The 25,101-nt window shown below is 35.1% G+C and overlaps 1 protein-coding gene across 1 annotated transcript; it reads right to left on the bottom strand.

Annotated features, from left to right (window-relative positions):
- Nucleotides 1-3,212: 3,212 nt before the first annotated feature.
- On the bottom strand, nt 3,213-4,157 carry LOC141523073 (olfactory receptor 13A1-like). Its single transcript, XM_074236355.1, has one exon. It carries the CDS (start codon nt 4,140-4,142, stop codon nt 3,213-3,215), a length of 930 nt encoding a protein of 309 aa, XP_074092456.1. The 5' UTR covers nt 4,143-4,157.
- Nucleotides 4,158-25,101: the final 20,944 nt, after the last annotated feature.

Consider the following 25,101-nt stretch of genomic DNA (forward strand, 5'->3'; position numbering starts at 1 on the left):
GTAGTCATTACTCTATATGTAAAAAGATCATAGTTGAACACAGTGACAAAGTGAGACTTTCTCTAATACTGCTCAGGAATTATTATTCATTTGTGTCTTGAGCAGCATAGTGGACCAACTTTCTTAAAGTAGAAGCCAGAAATACTTGAATTAGAAGAGACCTTAGAGTCTGACTAGCAGAATCTTATCAATAATCAAGAAGACATGAAAACTCAAAGTTCCATAGCCAAAATTCTGTGACTTGTGTAGCAGAGAAGGAGTTACTTGATCTTACGTTTTAGAGATGGAATCAATATTTTAGTGGCGATATTGCTAAGTCACTTTCCAGAAAGGATGGGGCTTTCAGGTGAATGAAGTCAAGAATTCAATTATGCATCTGGTTAGTTTCAGTACCTGTCTCAGCCTTGAAATGCCAGGGAAACAAATTAAACCCAGATATGCAATATATACATTAAAGCAGGAGTTTGCTAATGTGTTTTTTACAATCACAATTTTTTCCCATATGAACATAGGGATAATTGCTAGTAAGTCTCAAGAAAACATGTACTTGTTGAGTATATTATAGAAGGAATTTTTATTTTTACTCAGAGATGAATGGGCACTAGATGATTTTTGCTCCCATCTAAATTCAAGGTTCTGTGATTATGTGCTTGGATTTGACCTGACTTCCCTTGTTTTGGTATTGAGTTGCATTGTAAGCAATTTCATAAATAAAATAATAAATAGATTTGTTGGTCAAAAGTCTCAACAACATGTGAATGAGAAAGTATGTTGTCCAGGTATTGAGTCTTGAGGGTTGACTATAGGTTTTTAGATGTGGTACCCTATAGAGTTTGGAAACCACAGAAGATTAATTGCTATAGTTAGATGTGCTACTCTGTCAGAGTTGTCACCTCTCTGTCTCTTTCTCTTTCCCTATTTTTTCTGTCACTGACTTCTCTGAATTTCTCTCTCTCTCTCTCTCTCTCTCTCTCTCTCTCTCTCTCTCTCTCTCTTTCTCTCTCTCTCTCTCCTTTCTCTGTCTCCCTCCATCTTAATATTTCTGTTAATTAAAACATAGTCTAATAAAAATATGGTGCAGGTGCTATAGATTTGGGTAGGTGAACAGTCTCATGAGATCTCTATATGATTGCTTTTACTTGTTCTATACCCTGTTAAAAGCAAGATCTCTTGGATTGTACATAATTAATACATGTTTACAATATAAAAACAAAGAATTTCAGTTAAGAATCTAATCATGAGAATAAGCTCAGGGAAGTAGAAACAATTATTTTTTTTTCAAATGATATAAATATTTACTTAGAAAACACAGCTAAGGGGCAGCTAGGTGGCACAGTGGATAAAGCACTGGCCTTGGAGTCAGGAGTACCTGGGTTCAAATCCGGTCACAGACACTTAATAATTACCTAGCTGTGTGACCTTGGGCAAGCCACTTAACCCCATTTGCCTTGCAAAAAACCTAAAAAAAGAAAGGAAAACTAAAATTAAATGAAAAAATCAACAGGTTAATTGATGTTCAGGATTTGAACTCAATATGACATCTGCTGCCTTGCCTCATTTTTTTACCTCCACACTAAAATATGTGCCTGTACTGACTGTAATGTCCCTCCCAGTCTTTTCTGCCTCCTTTTATGTTTCTTCCCATTGTTATACACTCCCAGAGATCAGGGAATGTGTTTTTCTTTTCTTAATAATTTTATCCCAGTGCTTGGCACAATGACTGGCATATCATAGGCATTTGGCAAATATTTATTGAATTGGAAAAAATAAACATATAAGTCATCAGCACTGATGTATGTTACCAATAGCTCCAACAGGAAACAGAAAGTTAAATCCCCTTAAAGTAATTACAGAAAGTAAAATATTCATGATTTTCTTTACCAAGAATTATATTTCAAGCTCTCCCATAGTCCTTATCTACCCAAACTTATGAATAAAAACTACAAAATATTCTTTTTAAAAAGAAATTAAAGGAATATTAATTGCTCAACGGAAGGCTTAGCCAACATAATTAAATTGACAGTATTTCCTAAATCAATTTACTTTTTCCTGTACCATCTCAATTAAACTGTCCAAAGAAATTTTTTACAAATCTAGAAAATATCAATATAACTAAAAAGAGTAATAATATTCATAAACTTGAAGCATTTTCACACATTTTATAAGAGACAGACTTCAGAAAATGAAGACAGAAAACCTGTATCAGGTTCCAGACTTTACCACTGAATTACTCTGCAGTTTAATGTATTTTACTGAACATCATTATGCCTCCATTTTTCCATTGTTAAAATGAGACAGAGTACTTTCATTGTAAGATTGCTTACCCTCATAATGCATGTCAAAATGGTTTCTTTCATTTGATACTTTTGACAACTCTGTGAGAAAGGGAGAGGAAAATTTTCCTCCTTTCACAGAATAAGTTTAAGAAAAGGTAACTTGCACAAGGTTGCATAAAGGAAACTTGCACATAAGGAATAGGTGGCTGGCATTTTTGTTTCGGAGTGCAAAATGACTGCATAAACAAAATAAACTTTATTTTCAACAAAGACCTCATAATACATATACAACCACAAGTACACACTCACATTTGATTTGCCCTACTTAAAAACAGCTAGATATACGGATATGTTGGATGAAAACTGAAAAAGGATTCTTTGATAATTGGAACTGCTTTTATACCTTTTCTTTTGTACCCCAGGACGTAGCATAAAATTTATACATAGAATGTCCTTAATAAATGTACTTATTCACTAATCAATGGTATAGGCCTACAGTACTGCAACTGTCTACCTTTACTTCTCTCTCCACCTCCACAAGTGGGAACTTTTCATCAGTCTTTGAAGCTTCTATAAGGATTTAACATGTAGACAAAACTAGTATTCATAAAGGAAATTTACTGTTCTCATTTGACATTCAGGTGGTTCTTAGGAAAGACTCCAAAGTTTTACTATGGTATACAACATAATTTTGCATAAATATTACATAAACATATAAAGAAATAGGCCACCATAGAAATAAAAACTTCAAATTCAGAGAAGAATGAATTATGGATTAATATTCTATTAAGAATCAGAAGAACATTCCCGAAAATCCAAAAATGTCTTGGAAGAAAAATATTTCGACCTCTGTCCAAATTCTGAAATAGAGTCAAGTTAATTAGAGGAGCCCTTGGAAGTCTTGTCAATCAAAGAATCAGAAGTTTGGAAGGCTTATCATCTCCTGAAGGATGAGAAGACTTTCTTGAGTCCCACTTTGACTTCTTTGTTCCTTAAAGTGTAAATGAGAGGGTTGAGGGTGGGAGCCACTGAAGTGTATATCACAGATACGACTTTATCCTTATCCAATGAATAGCTGGAAGATGGCCGTATATAGGTGTAAATTACAGTACTGTAATACATGCTGACTACAATGAGGTGGGAGGAGCAGGTAGAGAAGGCTCTCTTTTTCCCCTCAGTTGTACGGATTTTCAAGATACTGGAGATAATGCAGACATAGGAGAGTATTGTGATCATGAAATTCCCCACAGCTAGGAATACATCTGCTGTGAAGGCCATGGTTTCATTTAGATAGGTAGGGCTACAGGACAGTTTCAGTAAAGGAGGGATTTCACAGAAAAAGTGATTAACTAAATTGGAGTGGCAAAAAGACAATTTTATCATTAGACCAGTGTGTATACTGGTGTTCATGATGCTGATCATCCAAACACTAGTGGCTAATAGCACACAGACCCTTTTACTCATCATGGTGCTGTAGTGGAGGGGATGGCAGATGGCCACATACCTATCATAAGCCATAGCAGTGAAGAGTAACAATTCAGCCCCTAAAGACCAAGTGAAGAAGAATAGTTGGGCCATGCAGCCTTCATAGGAAATTATCTTCCCACCCACCATGTTCTCCAGTAATTTTGGAAGAATTGTGGAAGTGCAGAGTACATCGACCAGGGCCAAATTGATCAGGAAGAAGTACATTGGTGTGTGAAGTGCTGCATTAAAACTGATTGTAAGAAAGATGAGAATGTTTCCTGAGAGGGCCACTGTGTAAAGGGAGAGAAAAAAAACAAACAACAAGTACTGAAGGTTAGGGGCTTCGGAAAATCCTTTTATAATGAACTCAGTGACTAATGTCTGGTTCATCCATGCCATTAGGCCAGATTAAATCTTGATTAAATCAAGGCAGTCCCAGCAATTTCATTTTTCTTCATTTCTTTGATTATCTAGTAGAAGATACGGAAAATATATGTGTATTAGTGCTAAATTTTACTAATTTTGTAGCTTTAAAAACATGCTTATAGGAACATTAGAACCTTTGAAAATTCTGACGCTTGGAAGCAAAATCCTTTTGTGGACCAGAAATAATTATTTATATGAGGCAGAGTATCAAAATTGTTCACAGAGATTTTTAGTATTTTTATCCATTTGTCTTCATCTGTCCATTATATTGCTTTTGGAAGAATATTTTATTGTTAAAATCTTACTACAGTTCTCATTTTCCAAGTACCTAGGTTACCAGAATCTCTGACTGCTTAGAGATAATCTCATTTCACAAAACTTATTGTTTAGCATCCCTATAAATCTAAATCCTACCTGCAGAAATGTACATTTTTCTGCTCCATATTTGCCCGCACCATCCACTATACACTCTGGAGCTACCACATAATAATTTATAAATTGCATCATTCTAGATCTCTTCATATTCTCTTTATACCTTCTGAGTCTCACTAAACTCTAGTTTTATGAGTTGAAATTGCATACTTAGCCATATTTTTCTGTACTGATTATATTTTTTTCAGATCACCGACTCACTAGGCCTAGAGACAAAAAGGTGGAATGCTCTTTATTACCCATTAACATTTCTAGATGCCCTCTAATACTACCATTTATCAACCTTACCTCCTTTAATGTTCCCTCTACCTTTTCACTCAATGTAGATCTTGATGGCTATTACCTACTACAGGATTTTCCCCCTCCTTCCTCAATATATTCCATTCTTGGTTTAAAGTTTCCAAATATACTCCAACTTCTGTTCTCAAACTCTGTGGGTTGACATTTTTCAGTTGTGCTCAACTCTTAGTATTCCTTATTTCTCCTAAACTATCCATCTCAGAGCTTGTAATTCTTCTACCCCTCATAATTGTCCAAGCTATCACTCCAATTTTGCTCATATTCTATTCCTTTCTCAGTAAACCTCTGTGTTATTTCTTCTCAAATTCCTCTGTCCTATCATCTTCACATTGTACCAAGTCCCAACTCTGAAGTAATTTGGCTTTCCACATCTTCTATTTCTACATACAGGCTACAAAATATAGTTGAGAGAAGTAATATGATGGTACTGATTAACATCCACTACCAATTTATGTTGTTGAAACTTAATTAGGACATTTCAGCATCAAGGTGATTTTTTGAATCCTCTCTAATATGCCTCACTGCATTAGTTGTTCCAAACCTATTATTCTCTCCTCATATTGTAAGTAAATAATTTTATATTTTGCTGAGAAAATTGAGGCCATTTATTATGTTTCTTTTCTCCTCCATATTTTATCTTTCCTCTTGTTTCCCAAGTGAGCATAGACAATTGCTATCATTATTATTATGATTATGATCCTCTTATTTTCTCATTTACTCTAGTCTCTGAGGAAGACATAGATCTTCTTGCAACATTAATCTTTCTATGTGTACCCTTGAACCCATCCTCCTCTGTGTTCTCTTGGTAATTGTTTTTATTATCATTGCCTTTTTGAATTTTTCATCTCTTACTAGTAGATCTTTCTCTGCTACCTACAAACTTGACCACATCTCCATTTTTAAATAATTATCATCAAATTCTAATATCATTACATAATCTTATTTTATGTCCTCAGTCAAATATATTTTAAACAGCTGCCTAAACAGTGTCTCCACTTGCTCTCCATTATTTTTTCATAATATGGTCATTTGCCTTCTGACTTCATCATTGAACTAAAACTACTCTTCCCAAAGTTGCATTTGATGACTTAATGGTTTCTATTCAATTCTAACACTTCTTGAACTGTATGTGGCATTTCACAAAGGTGATCACCCTCTTGTTCAGTATTATATCTTCTCTTTGGTCTTCCAAGATACACTTCTCTATAATTTCTGATGCCTGTCTGATTTTTCTCAATCTCCTTTGCTAAATAATTGTCAATGCCATGACCTTTAATTGTGAGTATATCACAAGACTGTTCTAGACCTTTTCCTCCTTTCTCTCTATAGAAGATGATTTTATCAGTTTCCATGGATTAAATTATCCTTTATATGTAAAGAACTACAAGTCACTATTCTGTCCTTCAGTCTCATTTGGTCAATTACCTATTCAATATTTCAAAATGGCTTTTCAAATTCAACATGGCCAATGTATCACATTTTTTTTAAATAGCTTTCACATTCCAGTTGAAGATACCAACAGTTTTCCCTGAACTCAGGTTGTGAGTCAGGTTACAAATTCAATTAGTTGACATATATTCAACAAATTCTATCAGTTGTTGCTTCATCTTAAAAAGATCTCTAGCATATATCTTTTACTTTCTACTAAGTCAGTTCCAATCCCCCATCATCTCTTTCCTGGAGAATTGTATGATGTTCCTAAATGATATCCATACTTCAAATCTCTTCTTACTCCCAACTATCCCCCACATCAGGGAAGTAATTTTTCTAAATCTCAGTTAAGGTCATGGCAACCAATATCTTTAAATAAATTTCAATGACTCCCTATTACGTCTAATATAAAATATCAGTCCTTCACTCTGACATTTAAATCTTTTCTCGAAACTTTTTCCTCTAATCCCTTTCTACATTTCTTGAAAATTTTGCATTACTATCTCCATTAATTATATTATCTTGTTCAGTTGATCTACTTGCTGTTATTAACTGAAGAATATCTCCTTACCTTTGTATTGGTTCTTCCCCAAAGTTGGAATGTCCTCTCCCTCACATCTACCTTTCAATATGTCTGGTTTCCTTCAAAATTCAAGTACCACCTTTCAAATGAAACCATTCTTGGTCACCTCAATGCTAGTGCCCTACATTCCCTCATATGCATAATTCATATTATTAATATTGTGAATATATTTATCTATGTTTATATCATCTCCCTCACTCAAATTCCTACTTCTGAAGGGCAAAGACTTGTTTATTTTTCTTTTTCATGCCAGCCTTTAGCACAATGGCTGGTCTATAGTAGGTACTTAATGAAAACTTGCAAATCGGTTGATAAACTGATTGTTTTGGAGAAATCCAGGTTTTCTGATTGAACTTAGAAAATCTGGGCCAAGTGCCAATTCTACTACTTCCTAGTTATGTGATTTTGGGCAAGAAACTTTCATGATACTGGAAAAAATCATTGACTTTGGAGTGAGATTTTCATTAAAATACTAAGTCCAACACTTTTTGATCTACAACAAGTCATTTCAGTAATCTGTACCTCAACTTCCTCACCTGTAAAATGAAAGATTAGACTAGATGTTTCTATTTGACTCCACCAAGTCTCTGTTCTCACTTGTAAAATGAGAAATATTAATGCCTGCCTCCCTCCCCCCAGTTGTTTGAAAAATTAAATGAGGTGATGGATATCAAACCACTTTGAAAGTAATAAATCAGTATATAAATGACCAGTGGTCACATAATGGAAGTAGTAGGGAAGACATTGAAAATCCCATGATGATACTGGACACTATGTAGGATGAACATCTTCTGCTATCCCTACCTTAGTCCCACCAATATCCTTCACCTCTCAGAAAGAGTCCATTATTAATGCAATCTATATTATCATTATGACTGGGAGAAAAGTCTGATAATATACAACTTTATGTCTCTACTCACAATTTCTCTGGCCAAAAACCAATGTTGCCTTCTCCAGCAATTACTTCAAGATAAGTACTGATCTCGCAGGAGAGTGCAAGGACCATTTCACTTGAACATTTGCTAACAGTGGCTAACAAGATGCCCAGAAGATAACAGAATTTTAATAAATGCATTATTATAACTTATTGAATATTAACAATATGAAGCATTATTTCTTAGGATCATTCTAACCATGCTTTAGAGTAGTAGTTAGAATGAGAGGAAAGAATCTCTGGGCTAGTAAGATTTTCTACAGATGTAGATATAGGTCACAAACCAAAGGATCTATGTTTCAGCTTTGAATTTTTGAATCCATGAAGTTAAAAAAAGAAAAAAAAACTAATCCCCTGCAGAATTTATTTTTACTGGTAGAGCTAGATCAAAGATCAATTTAGTCATATTTGGTATTCTCAAACTACAGATACCAAACATCTTTATCAAAGAGAGATTTGGGTTAGTGTTGAACATGAACTCTTCTATATGTTACCAAAAATTGGCTGATGACTGATTTCTTTATGAGCATGTGGTGGGGGTTCAGGGAAGAATTTTGTTAATATTTCTGAGCCCCAGTCATGATTTCCCAGCATTGGGCAATGAACAAGTACAGTTCTTGTAACATAGTTGAGGTTTAAGGCATTGCTTATTGACTGAATGACTGCCACAAAAAGGAATATATGTCTTTAACTCCTCCAGTTCTTCTATGATCATATTGTAGACCTTGAATTTGGCAAGTTCAACTTATTTGTCAAAATCTCTTTACTTCTTTTTGTAAAAACATAATCATAAAGGAATTTTGTCTCTGTATAGGTCAGAGAGATCTCATCCTATAGTTTGGTTTATATCCAGGGTTTTGTGATCTCTGACAATTATACAATAAAGGACATAAAGAAATACCAAAAATGTCAGAGATACAGACAGAACTGACTTTGAGTCAAGGAGTCATCATAAATAAGCTCTCAGTATTCTTTTTGCCCAGAACTTAAGCATGTCATTTCAGTCTCCACGCAAGACACATCTAGTATTGCACAAAGTAGAATGGAACATAGAGACACAAAGAGGAAATCGCCAAGGAATTTGAGAACATGTAAGACTAAAATGTTCATCATAGGATGTTGTCATCAGTGTTCTCTCTTCTAAGACAATTTAGCTAGACTACAGCTACAGAAAATTCTACTAGATTAGAGATTCCTTTTCCTCATTTTTTCTGCTATTATAATAGCAGAAGGATCAGAATAAAGAATTTGTGGTTTTGTTAGGATACTTGGCTATAGCTACTGATTTCTTGTATCCAATCTTTAATCTCTACTAGTCCAATTTCTCTGCTCTCCTGTGTATATTAACTGTTATAAGCCATTTTTACTCATAGAAATTGAGTTGGTGTTTAGCTCTGTGTTTAAAAATCAATATGCCTGCAGGTCATATACACATAGAAATAGCCATAGCAACCAATTATATTCTTTTTAAGTTGTTCAGATTCAAAATGTTTGGCCATAAAATAATATACCCCAAATAATAGGAGTTTAAAGTTTAAATTAATTATGTGTGTATTCCTAGATAATTATATAGTAGTTTATTTTCTGACTTTAATATGCTATATGTTTGTGCCTCCAATATTTAGAAATTGGCTTATTTTCTGTCCCCTACAGACCTTTATGCTATGGTTAATACACTGATAATGATGGTGATGATATGATGATGATGAAAGATAACAGATGATAAAACTATTTTGTTTTTGTGTAACCTGTCTTATTATGGTTGCTATGTGAAAAACCTACTGGGAAGGCATAATTTCATTATCATTGTGGTATTACCCGAAGGCAGTAAATGAAGTCATGCCAGCAGAAGTTGATTTATCCGGTTCAAGGTAAATGAAGAAGTAAATAAGAGTCATAAGAAACAAAGAGATTATTTCTCATACTGACAGTCAGTCTGTCAGGCAGCAAGAAAATCACTTTGAAAAATCTAGAGAGAAATACTGTGGTGACCTTTTCTTTCTTTTTTTTAAATTTATAAAATAAATCAATATCTAGAAAAAAGGTATGACATAATGAATTGGGAGACAGCCTCTGTGTCAGAAAAGTCTGGGTTCTGACATAGCTTTGGTGTGTGACCCTGAGGAAATCACTTACATTTCTCAATGCCCCAGGTAATTTGTTAAAATATAAGTTACTAAATGTTTTTGTTGCTACCCTGAGGCATTAGAGAAAAATTTCTCACTGGGAAGATATTATAAATATGATTAAAAGAAATCAAATTCCAATACCTGCTCTTTATGCACATCCCATTACAGAATCAGAATGAGAAGAGGAACACTTTGAAGATTTCCTCACTATGTAACTCTAATCCAGAAGGGCATCATCATCATCATCATCATCACTACCATAACAATAATAATAATCCATATAATAATGTACTGTACAGTGTGCAAAAAGTTTTCCTCAAAACAACTCTGGATGATAGATAACATTATTATTTCTCTTTCACTGAACTGAGACTAAGAATATATAAAACCAACTTATACTCCCCTTGTCCAATAACCTCATTTTATGAATAAAAAATTGTCAAGTTTTCATTAACCCTTCAGCTTTGACTGTCTAAATTTGTTGTTAGTAATAGTTCCCAGTCATTTGTGTCATTTGTCCTACATTGATTGCTACATTAAAAAGCCCTGTATGTAGGGTGGCTAGGTGGCTCAGTGAAAACAGCACTGGCCCTGGGGTCAAGAGTAGCTAAATTCAAATCTGGCCTCAGACACTTAATAATTACCTAGGTGTGTGGCCTTGGGCAAGCCACTTAATCACATTTGCTTGCAAAAAATCGTAAAAAGAAAAAAATAGCAAAAACCCTATATTGAAGAGTAGGAAGGACAGTTCGTATTTCTACTTAATGACATGGGAACAGATTAGTCATTTACTACAAATGTCTTGGTAAGCAGGACCTCACCAAAAGTGACCAGTAAGTAAGTAGTCTCTCATAAGTAAGAAAGCACTCATATTCTAGGTTATCCCATTTACCTTTTCTCATGCACTCCAAATGATGTCCTTCCTCATTACTTGGAAGTCAGAAAGGAAAAATCAATAATCAAACATAGCATCTGTAAATTAAAGCCATTTAATTATTTCACAGGAGCAAACTAAAATGCAATTATCCAATATTATTATCTCCCAGAGCTTCATTAAAATTTCAAGCCCTTATTTAAAATAGAATAAAATCTAATCCATTGTAAGCAATTACAAATCACATAAAGTATCTTTGATCATCTGATTTAGAAAATGAAGCTCTTTCCTTGCTCCCAAGAATAACCTCTCATTCTATTATTATGAAGAATTAAAAATTAGATCAGTCAAATAAGAGTCTGAAATGGTACCAGGGATGATAAAATCTTTAAGAAGACAATGCATAAGGAAGAAATTCATTTCTTTTCAAAATGTGGACTGTACTCATGACAGAATTAGAAGGTATCTACATTATCTATAGTGGACACTTGGGATTTCAATTCATAATTAAACTCAAATAAGGCCCTGAAGGAACAATTAAGGCAATGCATACATTCTCTAATTATACAATTCCAACTGCATTTTACTTGAAGTACAAGATAGAGCTAATAATTTTCAGAATGAAACTTTGTGAAGGTGTATTTGGTAATCCCAGTGTCTTATCCAATGACTAAACCCAGAACAAATGAAAAATTGTTGGCATCTGATAAATTCCTACTTTGAAATTAGAGACACTAGAGGAAAAAAATATGAAAAGATTAAGTGTCTGTTTATTTTTTATCTCCAAACAGATAGCAAGTTAAAAAACAAACAAAACTAAAACCAAAACCAAACATGAATTTGAGCCAAGTTTATACTGAAATTTCCTTTTCTCCTTCATGTCTAAACACATTTTCTCAGAAAACTTGGTTGGATCTCCTTAGTGTCTATCACCTCCATGGCTATCTTTGGCCTTCTTCACTTTTTTTCCATTAGATTGGAAACTCATTGAGAATAAGACCTTGAAAAAAAGATTGTAGCTTTCACCATAAAGCCTGGAAAATAATAAGCCCTAGATGTCATCAGGCAAGTTATCTTGCTGAGGCTCCATCATCACTATATCCTGACTTCCTTGGTTTCCTTCAAGCTTCAGCTAAAATGTCTTCTCCCAGAAGCCTTTTATAATCTCCTATAATTCTAATGCTGGTGCTATGTTGATTATCTCTATTCTCATTTTTTTTATTTCTATTCTCTGTCATCTCTAATTTGCCTCCTTTAGCAATAAGTTTGTGGATTATCTCCTCCATTACTGGTGGAGTAAAAGAATTTTTGATCTAGTTGTGGCTGTTTATTTTATTCATCCTTTATTAATATCACTTAGTAAATCCCTGGCACATAATAGGCATTTGTGGACTTGATCTGTCTTCTTTTAAGGTTTTCCCAAGTATTGTGTTCTTTGACTAGTTAAAAATAAATTCCTTGAGATTAAGGATATTTTGCTTTTATCTATGTATTCCTATTACATAATGGAACCATGGTTATACATCAGGGGTATGTTGGAGTCAGGTTATTCTTACTCAGGAGAATTGATAGCTGAATAATCAGTGTGAGCATTTGTTGCTCAAAAAATCAGTAAATGCTATAAATAAGGGATTCTTTAATATGTTTTCTATTGTCTAGATTTAATTTAATTTTTCCCTCAAGAGCTGGTTGTTAAATTCCTACCAGTACATTCCACAAGTCTTTATTTGGGGCTTTATAAATGGTTGTTGGGGTGGCTAGGTGGCGCAGTAGATAGCTCACCAGCCCTGGTGTCTGGAGTTCAAATCCGGCCTCAGATACATAATAATTACCTAGCTGTTTCTATCATTCCATTATGTTTTCTTTTTAAACTGATATTTTAGGAAATAAATTATACTTACATTTGTTTAAAATGATTCATATTACTAAGGTATTATTTATAATATATAATATATATATATATATATATATATATATATATATATATATATATACATGAATGAGAAAGATTCAGAGACAAAGAATATTTTAATTAAGGTCTATCTCAGATGAGACTGGAATCAGAGGTAGTTACAAGGCCGGCTTTCACTTGGAATCATTCCCAATATGAATGCCTTCAAGAGGTTCCAGGACAAGGTAACAGCAACTAGATAGAAACTTGGTGGGGGTTCATAGTGTTCCCTGGAAAGCGCATACACATAGAAGATTGGAATAGAAAGGAAAGCTATACTTTTAAAGCATGTAAGTACACTTTTGAATTCTTATTGAATGACAGAAAAATAAAGAGATGGAACACTCAGACTAGAATTTTTTGAATGTTGTATTAAATTATTATCACATAAATTTTATTAAGGACCAATTCCTGTAAAGTTTGTTGTGAATAAAAACAATTATATGGGCACTCTCTTCTAATAAGCATTTTTAAAAGTATGGTTGCCATCTGGTGGTTAAACTTGGACTTCCTTTTAGAATAAGTGGCTATATAGTCCAGTATCTTCTAGATGCAAAAACATGTTAACTATTCTATTATGCAAATAAGCTAAACATTGAGATCAATTTATATCTTCATTATTTTTTAAATCAGAGGAATAATGTCATACATCTGAAATGAAAACTTTGAAGTCCTTCAGCAACTCATTGATTGTGACTTTTTCTTGGCTTTGAATTAATCTCCACTTCAGTCTTACTCTTGTATCTTGCTTCAGTTTGAGGGTAATTATGGGTTCCCTATGACAACAGGTAAACATTTGTTAACTATGCAGGACACTGGCCAGTGGGGGATGCATTTCTTGGCTACAACAATTCATGATATTAACAAAATACAAAATCTCATTCAGTCCTCTGTAGCTCCCTTTCAGGTTTGTTACAAACTGTCAAAGAGTAGGGGGAAAGAAGGCAATGGTGACTAGGGATTACAGGTGTTAGAAGATCTAAATACCTGAACTTTGTACAGAATTAACTGGAAAGTCATATTAATAAGAAATGATACAATTAAAGAGATAGTATTAAATGACAACCACATCACCTAGTACCTTGTAGGGGCTGAGGGTATGAGTATAATAACAAAATAATCTCTTTCGTGTTTTGATCATTCATGGAAGGGAGAGACAAATTCTTTTAAATATATATATATATGTGTGTGTGTGTGTGTGTGTGTGTGTGTGTGTGTGTGTGTGTGTATATATATATACATATGTGAAACACATTGCATCTTTATTTTCACTAAATTTCAACTTTAGTTTAGTATTTCCTTCAATTATTTAAAGAGTACAAAAAGACATTTATAGGCTTCACCAGATCTTAGTAGGGTCCATGACACAGAAAATGTTAAGAACCCACATTATGTGGGTACATAAAGATTATATAAGAAATAGAAACAAGGTGATATTGTAGGAAAAAGATCATTAAAGGTCTAGTGTAGATGGTGGCATTTGAGTTAAGTTTTAAAAGAAACCAGAATTTCTAAGAGATGAGTGAGAATAGATTGCATTCCAAGCATCAGCTACAGGCAGGGGAAAGGTGAGGTGATAGGTAATAAATCCTTCAAGCTAATGAGCTTATAATGAAAATATGTTATGTCAATGGATATCATTATTGCCTATATAAAGTAAGCTAACTATTATTTACAGTGGCTACACCAGTACCACTATGAAAATTCAATCTTTATCTTTTTCTCCCAGATCATCTCCTCTCTATAGTAAGGACTCCTCAGAATGCAGATTTTCACCTATGAGCCACTGACGTGTAAATAAGAACCCTGGCTTCTTCATTTTAAATTTGGGTGGGAACAAATGTATCCTGAATTACTTGGGGCAGTTAGGTGGAACACTGGAGAGAACACTGGACTTTGAATCAGAGAGAACACATCTCCATATTTTCAAATCCTACTTCAAACACTAGGCAAGTTACTTATCCCTGTTTGCCTTAGTTTCCTCAATTGTAACACAATCTGAAAAGGAAACAAATACTCTTATCTTTTCCCAGAAAACCCCAATGCATCAAGAATTGGACATGCTGAATTGACTCAACAATAAGAGTGAGTCATACAGGTTGAAGAGATATAAGAGGATTATGATCTGTATCTCAGATAACCTTATATTATATGCTCTCTCCTCAATATAGCACACTTCCATATTTCCCCTTTACTTTCAAGGTCACCATACTCATTCCAGTTAACCCTCATGACCTGAAGGGCATATATAATTCTTCACTTTCCCTCTCTCCATACTCACATGATCCAATAATTTAAGTTTTGTTCATTCTACCTCATTATCTTTCCTATCTCTTCCTGGCTTGCTAATTTAATTGTAACCATTCTGGTTTAGGACAATGATAACATTTCACTTTTACTATGACAAAAAAACTCGAAAAAAATCATTTACTTTTAGTTAACAAGCATTTGCTTTGCTTCTATCTACACTATTTTCCTCCAAAGAACAAGAAAATCTTTGTAACAAATTTTGGACAATCAATCAGACAAAAGCCTTCTTTGGCTATGTCTAAATTCTCATATTTCATCCTGCATCTGGGGTCCATCACATCTCTACCACAAAATGGCTGTGATATAAGTTGTTTGCAGGAAATACTAGTATCTCTCATGTGAGGGTTGTTAAACTCTTTTCAGGACAACTTTCTATATTTGATATTTATCTGATTCATCTAACACTCACCTGTGATGCTCCAGGAAGTTGCAGCATACACAGTCATGCTCTGGTAAACTATTTCTCAAACAGCAAACCAAGTTGAGAATTACCAAGGAATTTCAAAACCATTGAAGAATTCAGGTTATCTACTAGAAGCATGTGAAGAAATCTTTACCCTAGGATGGATGGATGGATGAAAACAGTTATTCTAGGGACAGTTAGGTGGCACAGCAGATAGGACACCAGCACTGGAGACAGGAGTACGTGGGTTCAGAATTGGCCTCCAACACTTACTTAGCTGTGTCACCTTGGGCAATTAAGTTAACCCCATTGCATTTCAATAAAACAAACAAAAAAAGAAAAGAAAAAGAAAACAGTTTGTTCGGACAGTCATCAAAGTAGCTGAAGTGGATGCCATACAGTGCTTAGAGCTTGGCTAGACATTGAAGATGCCAATGTTATTTATTGTTTCTTGAGTCATCATCAGTTATCTTTTATTTTATTTTTTTTATTTTTGCAAGGCAATGTCTGAGGCTAACATCATCAATTATGTTGATTCTGTCTTGCCATGGCTGTGACAACTCTGGAAGAGAGAGTGAGATAAACATCTGTGCAACTCTGTTTCACTTTAATCCAATTTCTGCACAATTAAATAAGGTATCACCTACATGATTTTGCCATTTTATTTAAAAGTCTTATGGTGACAGGTAAGTGACAAAGCAAGAGGTACAGATATACCGGAGGCTATGGTCACAATCTTGTACAGAGATTACCTAGGTCATAGGGTCTTCTCCCTGGAAGCAGCAGTGGGATTTGACAGTTCCATTGGTATCTGAATAGCCTTTTCAGGATCATATTGCCTATCTCCTAAGGCTACAAAAGATGCCCTAAAAATTGTCTGTTCATCCAACCCTGATCTGATTACCATGACAGGGGAAGATTTCACTCTGTGATTAAAACACAAAATAATGTACAAAAACTTCTGCAAAAATTATTCTACTCACTATTGATACATGTTATTTGCTTGCATTTAGGGAGAAAAAATCTACATGACTGAAAATTGAATAGTTCTGGTTTCCTTTTTTTCCCAGCAAACGTGTTCTAAGTTTAATGGATGGAGTTAAACTGCTCAGAATTTCCTTAACAAAATCAACAGGATTGAGATTTCTAGCCAAGATGGTAGAGAGAAGACAGGTCCTGTGTTAAGTGATCCTCTTTCCCCTCAAAAATAACATGAAAAAAACCTCTTAACAGAAATTCGATCTACAAAACCCAGAAAGAGAAGCTAGGGGAATACCTACCACCAAGGTCTGTCTCAGGAGTTTTTGGGTCAACCAGAAGACTAAAGCAGAGGGTAATCAGGGACAGCAGCTGGGGGAAGCAAGAGGACTAGCCTCAGCCACAGAGACTTTAGTGAGTGGCAGATGTGAGATCCAACTCTAGCCACAGTATCTTTGCCTGGGGAGAGAGCAGCTACAGGAAGGTGAGTTCCAGCACTGAGAGTTTCAGAGCATGCCTGGAGAACAACCAGCTGGGCTAGGACCTGAGCTCCATACTTTCAGCAGTCCTTTTCCCAGAACAAACAATAAACAATCCCTCATCCCCTCAGGCTAAATTGTAGGCAATGGAGTTCACTCAAGGTAAAGAGAGATTAACTCCATCCCCCTGGGTTGAGCACATTGCTCAAGGCTAATTTAGATCCTGTTGCTGGGGGACTCAAATAATCCAAAGAAAGGAAATATATTTATTAATAATTCTACTTCTTTTATTTAAGAAATTGCTTGGGCCAAGATGGCAGAGAGAAGACAGGTACTATGTTAAGTACTCCTCTTTCCTCTCAAAAACAACATGAAAGAAACCTCTTAACTTTAATTCAATTGACAAAACCCAGAAAGAAAAGGTATGAGAAGGTCTGTCTCAGGGGACCATGGGTGAACTGGGAGATGAGAATAGAAGGTCAGCTAAGGGACAGCAGCTGGGGGAAGCCAGAGGGTCAGCCTCAGCCACAGAGACTTTTGTGAGTGGCAGGTGACAGATCCAACTTTAATGTGGAGTCTTTGGCCAGGGGAGAAAGAAGCTATGGGAGGGTGAGTTCCAGCACAGAGAGTTTCAGAGGATACCTGGAGAACAACCAGCTGGTCCAGGACCTAAGCTCCATACTTTCAGTGGAGCCATTTGCACAGAACAAACAATAAACAACCCCAGCCCCTCAGGCTGAGGGTGGACAACAGAGTTAACTAAATGGAAAGAGACTGAGCCCTACCCAAGGGCTCTGTACTTTATTCATAGTCAACTCAATCCCAGCTGTTGAGGGCTCCAAACTCTTCAGAGAAAGCAACCAATAAGCCCTACTGTCTGGACCCTGGAATTACTAAACCAAGTGAATTAATCCTCAAAGATCTTCAAAAGCAAACCTCTGGGGCGGCTAGGTGGCACAGTAGATAAAGCACAGGCCCTGGAGTCAGGAGTACCTGGGTTCAAATCCGGTCTCAGACACTTAATGATTACCTAGCTGTGTGGCCTTGGGCAAGCCACTTAACCCCATTTGCCTTGCAAAAAACTAAAAAAAAAAAAAAGCAAACCTCTAAGAGCCAGCTCCCCACCCCACAACACAGTATCCTAGAAAGATGAAAAAGGCCAGCGAAAAGGGGAGTCATGGAGAAATACTTACCTAAGTGAATAGTGGAGTGGATTAAAAAACTGGAATCCTACAATATGCTACTTACAAGAAACTGATTTAGAGCAGAGAGATACATATAGAGTAAAGGGAAAAGGTTGAAGCAAAATATATTTTGCTTCAGCTTAAGTGAAAAAAGGTGTGGTAGCAATACTTATCTCAGACAAAGCAACTGCAAAAATAGATAGCATTAAAAGTGAAAAGGAAGGAAACTATATCCTCCTAAAAGGTACCATAGACAATAAAGTAATTTCAATACTAAATATATATGCACTCAATGTTATAGCATTCAAATTCTTAGAGGAGAACTTGATAGAGCTACAGGAAAACATAGACAGCAAAATTCTATTAGTGGGAGACCTCATCCTCCCACTCTCAGATTTAGATAGATCTAATCATAAAATAAACAAGAAGGAAGATAAGGAGGTAAGTAGATTGTTAGAAAACCTAGATATAATAGATTTATGGAAGAAACTGAATGGGGAAAGAAAAGAATATACTTTTTTTCAGCAGTACATGGCAAGTGAAGAAGGAATACTGCCTAACTCTTCCTATGACAACAATATTTTGCTGATACTTAAACCAGGAAAAATTAAAACAGAGAAAGAAAATTATAGACCTATCTCCCTGATGAATATGAAAAAATCTTAACTAAAATCTTAGCAAAATGATTATAATGTTATCACTGGGATAATATATTATGGTCAAATAGGATTTTTCCAGGGCATGCAAGTTTGGTTCAATATTAGGAAAACTGTTGGTATAACTAATCATATCAATAACAAACCTATCAGAAATCATATGATCATATCAATAGATGGTGAAAAAGCTTTTGACAAAACATAACACCCATGTACTGTTCCTCAGAATAATAAGCAGTATCAATCTTAAACCATCAACAAGCATTATATGCAACATGAATAGGATAGAGGCATTCCAATAAGATCAGGGGTGAAGTAATGATGCCCATCATCACCACTACTATTCAATATTGTATTAGAAATATTAACTTCAGTATAAGAGAAGAAAAAGAAACTGAATGAATTAGAATTGGGAAGGAAGAGACAAAACTCTCACTCTTTGCAGATGACATGATGGTATACCTAGAGAATTCCCCCCAAAATCACCTAAAAATACTACTAGAAATAATTAGCTGCCTTAGGCAAGTGGCAGGATAGAAAAATAAAACTTCATAAATCCTCAACATTTCTATATATGACTAGCAAGATACAGCAGAAAGAGAAAGAAAAATCCCATTTAAAGTAACCTCAGTCAATATAAAATACCTGGGAGTCTACCTGCCAAGGCAGACTCAAAAATTTTATGAAAACAATTACAAAACAAGTCTCGGGGGTGGCTAGGTGGCATAATGGATAGATCACCTGCTCTGAAGTCAGGAATACCTGAGTTTAAATCTAGCCTCAGACACTTAATAATTACCTAGCTGTATGGCCTTGGGAAAGCCACTTGATACCATTTACCTTGCAAAAATCTAACAAAAAAATACTCCTCATACAAATAAAATCAGATTTAAATAACTGGGCAAACATAGACTGCTCATGGATAGGTCAAGCTAATATAATAAAAATGACAATTGTACCAAAACTGAACTACTTGTTAATGCCCTACCAATCAAAATCCAAATTAATTACTTTAATGAGTAGAAAAAATTATAAGTAAACTCATATGGAGAAATTAAAAGTGAAGAATTTCCAAGCATTCAATGAAAAAAGTGCAAAAGGGGGCAGTTAGGTTGCACAGTATATGGAGCACTGGCCCTGGATTCAGGAGTACCTGAGTTCAAATCTGGCCTTAGACATTTAATAATTACCTAGCTGTGTAGCCTTGGACAAGCCACTTAACCCCATTTGCCTTGCATAAAGAAAATCTAAAAAAAAGTGAAAAAGAAGTGGCTTATCCTTACAAGATCCAAAATTATATTATAAAGTATCAGTCATCCAAACTGTCTGGTATTGCCTAAGAAAAAGAGAGGTGGATCAGTGGAATAGATTAGGTGCAATAGCAGGAAATTATTATAGTAACGTGCTATTTGATAAACTAAAAAGAGTCCAGCTATTGGGCTAAAAACTCTCTCTTTGATAAAAAAAACTGTTGGGAAAATTGGAAAGTATGGAAGAAACTTAGTATGTATGTACTGTGGAAGAAACTCAGATTAGACCAACACCTCATACCCTATACCAAGATAAGATCCAAATGGATACAGGATTTAGACATTAAAAACAATATTATAAGAAAACAAGAAGATCAAGGAGTAGTTTATCTGTCAGATCTATGGAAAGTGGAGAAGTTTATGACCAAGGAAGAGATGGAGAACATCATTAAAAGCAAAGTACATAATTCTGATTATATTAAATTAAAAAGCTTTTGCTCAGACAAAACCACTGTAACCAAGTTCAATAGAAATGTAGTAAATTGGGAAAAAATTTTTACAACTATTATTTCTAACAGAGGACTCATTTCTTAAATATACAGATAACTGAGTCAAATTTTCAAAAAAGCATGTTATTCCCCAATTGACAGATGGTCAAAGAATATGAAAAGGCAATTTACAGCTGAGTAAATCAAAGCAATCCATAGTCATATGAAAAATTGGTCTAAATCATTACTTATTAGAAAAATGCAAATTAAAACATCTCAGAGATGCCACCTCACACTTCTCAGACTGGTCATTATGACCAGAAAGGAAAATGATAAATGCTGGAAGATGGAAGGATGTAGGAAATATGGGACACTAACATTGTTGGTGGAACTGTGAACTCATCCAACCTTTATGGAGCAGAATTTGGAATTATGCCCAAAGTGTGCTGTGCTCCCTCCATGTCAAATATTGATGGAGTCAAAGAAAAACTTTATGATGACCTACAAGCCCTTATCATCAATGTGTTCAAAGAGAACAAGCTTATCATTCTGGTGACTTTAATGCCAGAGGAGGTTCAAACAACCAGACATGGTAGGGAGTTCTTTGAAGAAATGTACTTGCAAACAGCAATAGCAGTGGTCACTTACAAATGAAGATTTGTTCATCACATGATCTTCTCATCAACAACACTCTCTTCCATTTATCTGAAAGCAATAAAACTGCTTGGATGCACTCCCACAGAAAACAGTCACGTTAATGAACTATGTGATTATAAGGAAAAGAGACTGACAGGATATGAGAGCAATGAAGGCAATGTGCAACAAAAAGGGCATAGACTTATTGTCTCCAAGCTAAATGTTTGCCTTTGACTAAAGGGGTGTCTCCAAAGAAAAATTATTCTCAGAAGAATTAATTCAAAAGATTAGAACATTTATCTGAGCCAGAACAATTTGTTTCTTATTTGGAGGGGTAATTGAGCCAATTCAGTGTCAGCTACAGTGGAACAAAAAAGGAATGGGTACTTTTCAGAGATTTGGTGTGCAACATTGCAATTACTTATTTGTATTGGAACAATTGCAAACATCAAAATTAGTTTGATGAAAATGAGGGGAAAATACAGAAGCTGCTAAATCATAAATGAAGCTCCACAGGGTTTACCAGAAGGATAGTCATCCATTTCTAAGACATCTTTTAATTCCATCAAAAGTACAAGTGAAGCTTAGAAATGCAGAATTCTTGGCTCAGTAAGAAAGCAGAATGAAATTCAGTTTTACTTCAGATAATAACTTTCCAAAATGCTTTTCTAATATCCTGAAGGTAATTTATGGGCCTGAGACAACTAGTCAGTGTTGTTGAAGCCTGATTGATTAGTGATAGAGACATGATACTAGAGAAGTGGGCTGAAAACTTCCATAATGTTCTCAACAGATTGTCATCAATCAATGCTGAAATAGTTGACCTTTACCTCAGGTTAAAGTCAATCCCTCCTAATTGAAATTCCATTTGAAGAAAAGATTTTGAATGCCATTAGACTCCTTTCTTGTAACAAAGGATCTGGTCCTGATTCGCTTTCATCTGAGTTTTATATATATAGGGGGGTCTATTGCTTTTACAAAAGCTGAATGAAATTTTCTGGATTATGTGGCAAGAGGAGATGATCCTCAGGAGTTAAAGGATACCTCCTTGTTCATTTCTATAAAAGTAAATGAAATAGATTATCCTGAGACAAAAACTCTTGCGAGTCTGCCTCTTTAGTCATTGTTCACAGGATTCTTGCCAGTGTTCTCATTAATAGACTGATCCTTCACCTGGAAGACGTTCATCTACCCAAGAATCAGTGAGACTTCAGAAAGAAATGAAGAATGGTTCATAGGTGTCTGTTGTCCAATAGATCCAGGAATAATATCAGAACTGTAACAGATCTATACACAATGTTTATATATATGATCAAGATCTTTGATACCATCAATCTTAACAGCCTATGGATAATTATGTCAAAATATGGTTGCTCAGAGGTCATCAGTATTGTAAGTCAATTTCATAATGACATCTTTGCCCATGTTCTTGATAGTGGGCAATGTTCTCATACTTTTCCAGTCACCAATATAGTGAAATGAGTTTGAGTGATTGCTCCCATACTTTTCATCATATTTTTCAGTCATGTTCCAAGTACCTTCAATGAGGACAAAGAGATCATCAAGGTCCACTGGTGGCAAATTCTTCTATTTGAAAAGGCAATAAATTAAGATTAAAATGGAGAGAATGTCAGTGTATATATTTTATTTGCAAATAATTGTGCTGCTGAAAGTAGCTTCTGAAATTGAGAACTTGCAAATTATGTATCAATTCTCTGAAACCTGTGCTAATTTTGGCTTAACAATTAACACTAAGAAAACACAGGTGCTCCAACAGCAGCATTATACCTTCTACAAGTGGAACCATTGGTCACATAAAATGGAGAATACTATGAATAAGTTCACTTTCTTGGAGAGCATGTTTCTAGGAATGTACATATTGATAATGAGGTTGATACATACATTGCCAGAGTTTGAGAGTCCCCAAAGGAAAATATGTAAGAGAAGAAGTAGAGAAAAACTGAATATCTATAGAGCTGTTGTGCTGATCTCGTGGTGCATGCCTGTGAAACCTAGACAGTACACCAGTGCCATGCCAGGAAACTGAATCACTGCCATTTGAATTGTATTAGAAATATTCTGAAGATCTTTTGGAAGGATGATACCAGACACTAAGGTTCTTTCTCAAACTAAATTGCTAATCATTTAAACTCTGCTATTAATAGACTGATAACATTGTTTGAATGTGAAGCATATGCTTCCCAAAAGACTATTTTATGGAGATCTCAAACACATCAAGTGCTCATTTACTGGTCAGAAAAGGTCATACAAAGACTTTTGCAAGGTATCTCTTAAGAAATTTGGAATGGACTATGCAAAATGGGAGATGCTGTCACAGAACTGCTCAGAATGGCTTACCCTAATCAGATATGGTACTGTGCTCTACGGGCAAAGCAGAATTGAAGTAGTTAAAATGAAATATAAAATATACAGATTTAGAGAATCCACCTCAAATGTTCTCAAGGTAGATTTGCAACTGACCTACAGTAGAACATTCCAAGCTCATACTGATCTGATCAACGATATTTGCATGTAGTGCAAGTTCATTCAAACACAGTGATGCTATTTTGATACTATTTTTGTGAATGAAAGACAACTACCATGATGTCTGTCCTTCACTCTTGAGAACACTATGACATCACGGAAGAGATATCATTTACATGCATGTAAATAGGATTTGAGTGAGGGGATGACAGGCTAAGTCACCAACCACACTTTCTCCTCTAGAGCTAACTAGGTCCAGTGGCGAGATGTGAGTCAAGATGACTGGATATGATCCCTGGTGTGAGGCAGTCGGGATTAAGTGATTTGCACAAGGTGACACAGCTAATAAGTGTCAAGTATCTGAGGTCAAATTTGAATTCAGGCCCTACTGACTCCAGGGTTGGGGCACTATCCACTGTACCACCTAGCTGTACTATGTGATGAATAATATTTGACTGATTACATTTAAGTCTTTCAAAGTTGCTTTTAACAGAAATGTGTATTAAATGTTTGTCAAAAACCCCTTTCTACATTAATTGATACAGTCATACCATTTTCTTTATCATATTATAAAAGTAATCTATTATGTTTTGCTTGCCCCTAATGTTTGTCCTTCATTTTCAAAGAAAAAGAACACAACATCAGAGGGGTGATGCCATGAATTGAATTTGAGTGACGTGGTACTGTGCTATGTCACCAGCCTTACTTTCTCCTCCAGAGCCATCTGTGTCCAGAGACCAGCTATGCATCAGGATGCCTAGAGATGGCCGTGGATGTGAGGCAATGAGAATTTAGTAACTTTCCCTAGGTTACACAGTTAATTAGTGTCAGTTGCCTGAAGTCAGATTGGAACTCTGGTCCTTCTGACTCCAAGGTCAATGACCTATTCACTGTACCACTCAGTTGCCCTTCTATTTGCCCTATAACACAACTAGAAGACTGTCTTTTTGTTTGGAGCTCTCATTAGTTCTTTCTCCCTTATTCTGACCTATGCTATAAAAACGATCTACTGTGGGTTTTTCCTATAATTTCTTAGTCACTGTAAATATCTTTTGCTCTTCTTTGTTCTTTGTTGGAATAATTGTGAGAAAATCTTGCATTGTATTCATTTACCTATTCAACAGTCTTTGCTGGTTTCCTTGAAATAGCCTCCTAACTGAAATCTTATTCTTAATTTTCTTCTAACAAGAACCCAGTCTCCACACGGTTGCCAAAGTTGTATTTCTAAAATGCAGGCCTCAAATGATACTTCATAAACATTAGGTCTTTCCTATTGATTCAAGTATTAAAGGTTTAAAACTTTATATTTATGTGTCAGTTTTGTAATATATTTAATTATTAATACAAAGTATATGCAGCTGATTTATAAGTAAAATGCACATTTTAGATATTAATTCTAAAAGTTTTGTTGTTCACTATTGTATAATAAC

This window comes from Macrotis lagotis, chromosome 4 (genome assembly GCF_037893015.1).
Source record: "Macrotis lagotis isolate mMagLag1 chromosome 4, bilby.v1.9.chrom.fasta, whole genome shotgun sequence".
NCBI lineage: Eukaryota > Metazoa > Chordata > Mammalia > Peramelemorphia > Peramelidae > Macrotis > Macrotis lagotis.